This window comes from Triticum dicoccoides, chromosome 7A, assembly GCF_002162155.2.
Source record: "Triticum dicoccoides isolate Atlit2015 ecotype Zavitan chromosome 7A, WEW_v2.0, whole genome shotgun sequence".
NCBI classification, from domain to species: Eukaryota; Viridiplantae; Streptophyta; class Magnoliopsida; order Poales; family Poaceae; genus Triticum; species Triticum dicoccoides.
The window spans coordinates 136,064,062-136,071,405 of record NC_041392.1 but is presented as its reverse complement, the minus strand read 5'-3'; the positions used below and the strand labels follow the sequence as shown (position 1 = coordinate 136,071,405).

The 7,344-nt window shown below is 55.9% G+C and overlaps 1 protein-coding gene across 1 annotated transcript; it reads right to left on the bottom strand.

Annotated features, from left to right (window-relative positions):
* Positions 1–5,876: 5,876 nt before the first annotated feature.
* Positions 5,877–6,900, bottom strand: LOC119334345. Its single transcript, XM_037606928.1, has one exon. It carries the CDS (start codon positions 6,799–6,801, stop codon positions 6,100–6,102), a length of 702 nt encoding a protein of 233 aa, XP_037462825.1. The 5' UTR covers positions 6,802–6,900; the 3' UTR covers positions 5,877–6,099.
* Positions 6,901–7,344: the final 444 nt, after the last annotated feature.

Sequence of the window (7,344 nt, the reverse complement as noted above, 5' to 3'; positions counted from 1 at the left end):
TGTAGCATGTTACTGTTTTCCGTTAATCCTATTCTGATGCATAGCCTGAAATTGTTGCTACATCTGTTGATACCTTACCTGCAATCCTAAATACTTAGTATAGGATGCTAGTTTATCATCATTGGCCCTACATCCTTGTCAGTCTGCCTTGCTATACTATTGGGCCATGATCACTCGGGAGGTGATCACGGGTATATACTATACATACATTCGTACTATACAGATGGTGACTAAAGTCGGGTCATCTCGAGGAGTACCCGCAAGTGATTCTGATGAGGGGGCTGAAAGGACAGGTGGCTCCATCCCGGTAGAGGTGGGCCTGGGTTCCCAACGGCCCCCGACTGTTACTTTGTGGCGGAGCGACAGGGCAGGTTGAGACCACCTAGGAGACAGGTGGGCCTGGCCCTGGTCGGCGTTCGCGGATACTTAACACGCTTAACGAGATCTTGGTATTTGATCTGAGTCTGGCCATTTGGTCTATATGCACTAACCATCTACGTGGGAGTAGTTATGGGTATCCCGACGTCGTGGTATCAGCCGAAGCACTTCAGACGTCAGCGACGGAGCGGCGCGCGCCGGATTGGACTGGAACGCCTGCTAGGCTAGGTCTGCTTCCGGCCGCCCTCGCAACGTGCAGGTGTGCTATGGGCGATGGGCCCAGACCCCTGTGCGCTTAGGTTTAGACCGGCGTGCTGGCCTCTCTGTTGTGCCTAGGTGGGGCTGCGACGTGTTGATCTTCCGAGGCCGGGCATGACCCAGGAAAGTGTGTCCGGCCAAATGGGATCGAGCGTGTTGGGTTATGTGGTGCACCCCTGCAGGGAAGTTAATCTATTCGAATAGCCGTGATCTTCGGTAACAGGACGACTTGGAGTTGTACCTTGACCTTATGACAACTAGAACCGGATACTTAATAAAACATACCCTTCCAAGTTCCACAGACAACCCGGTGATCACTTTTCCACAGGGCGATGAGGGGAGGATCGCCGGGTAGGATTATGCTATGCGATGCTACTTGGAGTTGCTACTTGGAGATGCTACTTGGAGGACTTCAGTCTACTCTCTTCTACATGCTGCAAGACGGAGGCTGCCAGAAGCGTAGTCTTCGATAGGGCTAGCTATCCCCCTCTTATTCTGGCATTCTGCAGTTCAGTCCACTGATATGGCCTCCTTACACATATACCCATGCATATGTAGTGTAGTTCCTTGCTTGCGAGTACTTTGGATGAGTACTCACGGTTGCTTTCTCCCCCCTTTTTCCCCCTTTCCTTTCTTTCTGGTTGTCGCAACCTGATGCTGGAGTCCAGGAGCCAGATGCCACCGTCGACGACGACTCCTACTACGCTGGAGGTGCCTACTACTACGTGCAGCCCGCTGACGACGACCAGGAGTAGTTTAGGAGGATCCCAGGCAGGAGGCCTGCGCCTCTTTCGATTTGTATTCCAGTTTGTGCTAGCCTTCTTAAGGCAAACTTGTTTAACTTATGTCTGTACTCAGATATTGTTGCTTCCGCTGACTTTTCTATGATCGAGCACTTGTATTCGAGCCCTCGAGGCCCCTGGCTTGTATTATGATGCTTGTATGACTTATTTATGTTTTAGAGTTGTGTTGTGATATCTTCCCGTGAGTCCCTGATCTTGATCGTACACATTTGCATGCATGATTAGTGTACGATTGAATCGGGGGCGTCACAGTGAGGTGGTGGGAGAAGGAGAGAGTGGGTGATGGGAGGGGTTGGGGTGAGGGGAGTTATGGAACCCCTTCAGGAGCCAACACGGTTTCTATCATGTGTCCCCACGCGTGCAACTACTCCTTCCCATGTGCACCCCTCGCATCTCTCGGGTCTGGCTCACTGGAAACGACCTATTTGACTGTTTTCATCGATGAGTGACGTGCAGTGCAGACCCAATAATATTTGCTATGAAACAAACAGTCTAAAAACAAAAAATACTACCTCCACGTCACGTAAGACTAGCCACATCGAGTCCAACTCGGCAATTTTTCCTAGTATTTGGCAATGAATTAATGAGAAGAGTGATAGTTTTAGTACTACCTCCGTCCGGTGAAAAAAAATTATGGAGTGGAGTGAAAATGCATTGGAAAGGTGCAAGCCGCCATCTCTCCATTTTAACTATCCTACCCCCAATGACCTACTAAGTGCATGAAAAAAATTAAAAGAACCATGTGTAGAATGCTATTGGTCTTGATTACCATGTGATGAGAGAGAAGCAATATTTTTCTATTTTAATGTGCATTGGGAAAATAAATGTACACTCTTTTGTGGACAAATTTTAAAGCCAAAGGTCTGTAGGCATTGGCCCCTCCCTCTCCTTAGTCCAATCACAAATTGCCAGCTCAATCTCACCCTGTAAAACTCTGTAGATCTCCGTGGATGTAGCATTGTTGTTAGTCTAACACTGTATGGTTGATCCACTTGGCGAGAGGCAGGTCGATCAGGTGCCTGTGCAGCATGCAGTGCCTCCAAAAGTCCAAATTAGACCTCTCCTAATACATTGATGCTAAAATGGTGTGCTAAGTGCATTAAAATGCTTAGCAACTAATGTTCCCAATGTATCAGTGCTTAGATTTTGTAGCTAAACCTCCTCTATCTAATTGTTTAGTAATAAATCTCTTTCATGTATTGGTTGGTAGTTTTTTACCTAGGTCCACGTGTTTAGCATTGGTTCTTTAAATGCTCTCTCTCTTTTTAAATGCTTTGCCACATCATATTTTTATCTATGTGACATCCTTAACACTTGTACACGATGAAGCACTGGGAAGGGCCTTAAAGACATGATGAAAGTGGGGTTCCTTTCGGTCATCTTTAAGGGGCTGTTTGGTTTATTGCCCTAAGGTGCTGGACCAAAAAATTGGTCGTTGACCAGCTGTAGGGTGCGTGTTTGGATGGGATCCAAATAATTGACACGCCAACCCGACTCACCTTTTCTCTGCTTCTTTTACGCTAATCTGTTGGTAAGGGCGAGGGCGGTGGAATCGTTGGCCAATTTTTTGGCTCACCAACAGCGCCAATGATTTGGCGGGGCTAACCTGAGCTGAAACCAAACAGCCTCTAAGAGCATCTTTAGCCGCGCCCCCAACAGGTCCTCCTCAGGCGTTTTTGCCTCGTCGGTGCCAAAAAAACGGTCCAGTCGCGCCCCCAGAAGCCCGTTTTTCGCCGGCTCGGGCCAAAACTGGTGCCGGCGGCCCCAGGCCGAACCCGGCGCCCTGGGGGCGCTTGGGGAGCCAGCACAAGCGAAAAAGGCGCGTGGGTCCGCCCTGGCGGCGACCCGAGGGCCTTTTCCCGCCGTTTCTTGACGCTTTTCCCTCGCATCCCTCCCGCTCGCTCGCCTTCCTCCCGCCGTTCCCTCCCTTTCTCCCGCCAAACCCCCTCCCGCTCGCCTTTTAGTCGCCGCCATGCCACCGAAGAAGTACGCCATGCCGCGCGCGGCGGCAACCACGACTGGCACCGTGGCCCAGTCGAAGCAGAGGAAGCCGAGGGCGCCGCCATTGAAGCCACCGGGCATGTCGAACGCCGAGTGGAGGGTGGAAGTTCAGCGACGCGACGCAGTCACCGCCGACCGGCGGAACAGGGCCATCGCCAAGAAGGCCCGCGACAACGCGGCGCGCGCGGCGGCGTCCTCCTCATCGGTCGACCACGCGGGGATGATGAATCCACCCGTCGTCAGCCATGCCTAGTACGCGCCCTGGGGACAGCAAGGCGTCGGATCTCCATAGGGATCGTCGTCGCCCGGCTACACCGACGGCGACGCGCATGGTGGGTTCAACCCAAACGTGACCTTCCCCATGGCCACCCCGCGACGCGCACACCCTCGGCCGCCTTCGTCGGCGTGCAGTACCCTCCATACAACTACTCGCTGCCCGCCTACGCGTCCACACCGACGCCCCATCTCCGCCGTGGACCGCTGCCCTTCTCGCACCTCGGCGACACCGACGACACAGGAGCCGACATGGACGACATCATCGCGACAGGATCGACCACGGCCGCCGCGTCTCCCGGGTTCGCCACCCAGGACGAGGTAGTGGATCTCAGCAGCGACATGGAGGCCGAGCTCGGCTACGTCTACGGCGAGGACGCGCACGAAGCGCAGGAACCCGAGAAGGAGGAGGAGGAGGAGGAGGAGGAGGAGGAGGAGGAGCCGGCTCCTGATCCGATGAAGGGACGCCAGAAGAAGAAGCGGGCGGCTAGGCCAGGCGAACCGCGCATCAAGTGGACGTCCAAGGAGGAGGAATGCCTCGCCGAGGCATGGAGAGTCGTCTTCCTCGACCTGACCACCGGCACGAACCAGAGCTTCGAGACGTACTGGGACCGCATCAAGGCCGAGTTCGACGAGCGGAAGCTCGTCGACCCCTACTTCAAAGGCGTCTACATGCAGCGCGGCTCCAAGGCGATGGCGAATCATTGGGGGCGTATCCAGGGGGCGTGCAACAAATGGCATGGAATCGTCGAGGAGGTCGCGGCTCGCCCGGAGAGCGGCACCAGCGTTGAGGATCAGGTACGCACGCCGTTCGTCCGCATCTCTTCGTCGTCTACGCCCGCCGCCCGTCAACTGTTTGTTCCTCCGCGCAGTTGCTGCGCATGTTCACCATGTATCGGCGCGACAACCTCGACGCCGACTTCAAGTACCTCCACGTCTACCAGCGCATTGACAAGTGCGAGAAGTGGGCGGAAGTCCCACGTACCCTCGACAAGGCCAAGGAGACATACAAGCCGGACGCGACGACTCCGGGCGCGTCAAAGGGGCGGTCGGACAGCCACAAATTGGCAAAGAAGGGGAAAAACGCCGACGCGGCAACCGCGCGAGTGCAGGAGTCCATCAAGCATAGCCTCGCCGACGCCCAGGCCCGGGCCGTCCTACGTGAAGAGAAGACCGAGGCGCGGTGGTCGTCGCTGATGACGAACAGCGCCATCAAGCTCGACCTGCTCCGGACCAACGTCGACGCGAAGAAAAGGAACACCGACATGGCTTTTCTGATGGGCGGGGCGGACATGCTCCAGAGCAACGACGAGCAGCTCAGGGCGTGGTACATGGCGGAGCGCGGCCTCATCCTGAACCAGATGCAGACGGCAATGCCGACGACGCCGACGACGCCAGCTCCCGCGCCCACGGCCACACGGACGCCAAGTCCGAACGACGCCTCTACATCGCCGCCCAGCAGTACCGAAGTCGCGCCGACACAGCCCAGCACCGAAGCAGCTCCGACACCGCCGAGCCCGCGCACGCCGACTCCGCCAACGCCTGGAGCCGACCCCGCCGAGTAATTCGTTGCGCACACGAACTTGCGGCGTGCGGCGCTCTGTTTTTTGTAACGCCAAACTACGTCTGATCGGCGGATTTGTGGCGTCTTTTGTGAGAGGGAACGACCTAGTTCAAATTTCCCGCATCCTGGGGCCGCCGCTTGGGGGCGTGACTGGGAGCTAGGTCACTCCCAGGGACCGAAGTAGCGTCGGCACGCTCCAAGCCGCTCTATTTAGACGCCCTGGGAACCGAACGGCTGGAGATGCCCTAACTACTTCGATACTGTTGCTCTCGTGCCCAATATCCCTGCACCGAACACATGCATGCTCCAGCACGTAGTTACTCCTTGTCCACCACCTGTGCCGGCTGCCAGTGCATGCATCTTGGCTCCGACCTGACCTGCCACCTTCCATTAACTTTCTCAAAGGACATGTCCTGCTTCTAGATAGCCCTAACCTAGGCATACGTACCAAGACAGCTAGCGTCGCGTGTAGGGAATGGTAAACCTGCCACGGCGAAAGACTCGGTAGGTCGCGCTGCTGCACGCCTCTGCACTGCTGCTGCTCGCCGTCAGTCGTGAAACATGCACAATTAACTGCAAGGAGTACGTTCTGTCTCAAATTAAACCCACGCTGACAGGCATACAAGCAGCAACCATCGATCGACGATCGATCGCCATCATCCATGCGTTATCAATCGATTTTACTACATACACTAATGTAGTAAACACTCAGTGGATTGCAGATAGCTAGACGGATCGGTAGGCATATCTTGGTTGATCCATGCGGGAGGCAATGCATGGCATCACCTAGCTGGCTACCGTTGGAGCGGAGCTGGCCTCAGTTCACACGATGGCCGGGGCCTCCGACTTGTCCAGGCACGGCGCGTCGGTGACGACGACGCTGGTGTAGTCTGGCGACGAGGACGACGACGACGACGGGCCACCGACGGCGATGGTCACCGGCCAGCAGTAGTACGTGGCGAGGTCGCTGGTGGTGACGTAGTCCCCGCTGGCCATGGCCACGTGGCTGTGGAACACCCCGCGCAGCATCATCTCCACGCCGTCGACGCTGCGCCCCTCGAAGAGCGCCCGCACGTACCGCATCGGCACGTCCTCGCCCGGCGTCATCCCCACCCTCACCATCGCCTCGTGCGCCGTCCGCTGCAGCACCGGGATGGACTCCGGCAGGTCGAACTCGGCGATCTTCGTCGGCGACGGTGACGACGCGCTCGTGACGTCCGTCAGCCGGACGGTGACGTTGGTGTACTCGACGGAGGCGCGCCCGCTGGGGTTGTTGGCCACTAGGACGAAGTTGAGCGCCACCTCGTTGCCCGGCGGCGGCATCGACGGGATCCAGTCGACTGCCACGCGGCCGCCGGAGAGCTTGAGCTGCAGCTTCTCAGGGCGGAGCATCACCACCACGGCCCGAACGATCACTGCCACGGCCAGCACGGTCACCACGGACGCCACCGCCCACCGCGCCACGTACAGCCATCCGAACCTCCTGGTCGCCGTCTTACTCTGGTCGGTGGCTGCCATTTGCATCGGTATGGAACTCTGGATGTGCGAGTACAAGTGGCAACTACTGGCTAAGCTACAGTCGTTAGAGTTGCACACGTAACATGCATCAATTAGCTAGCTACCGCTGCGTACGTCTTCGTGAATGGGAACCACTACCGGTATCTATTTATAGACAATTTGCTCTCGGCGGCCGATTTAATTATTATCACTTTTGATATTTCTTAGATGTCTGATTTTACGCATCTGTCATCATCTTCCTTCCTTCTGCCACGCCGGACCTCGCCGGAGAGCAACAAACTTCATCGGAGAAGACAACCCCACTATTCATTTTTGAAAGAAGGCATTGCCTATCTTAGGTGAAAGCCATTACCCCACTATTTATCTTAGGGAAAGCCATTGCCCTAGTATCTACTTTATGGGTGTGTGTGTGGAGGGGGGGAGGGGCAATGCTACACCTACGTAAAGTAACGTAGGTGTTTTATGTAATGTATAACGTGGACAATCGGGATTGGACTAAGGAGGATTGAGGGGCCCACCCCACTGAAAATCAGAGGGGGGGGGGGTCAT

Excerpts from the sequence above, each read along its gene's own strand:
- LOC119334345 (XM_037606928.1), bottom strand. The coding sequence starts at position 6,801 with ATGCAAATGGCAGCCACCGACCAGAGTAAGACGGCGACCAGGAGGTTC.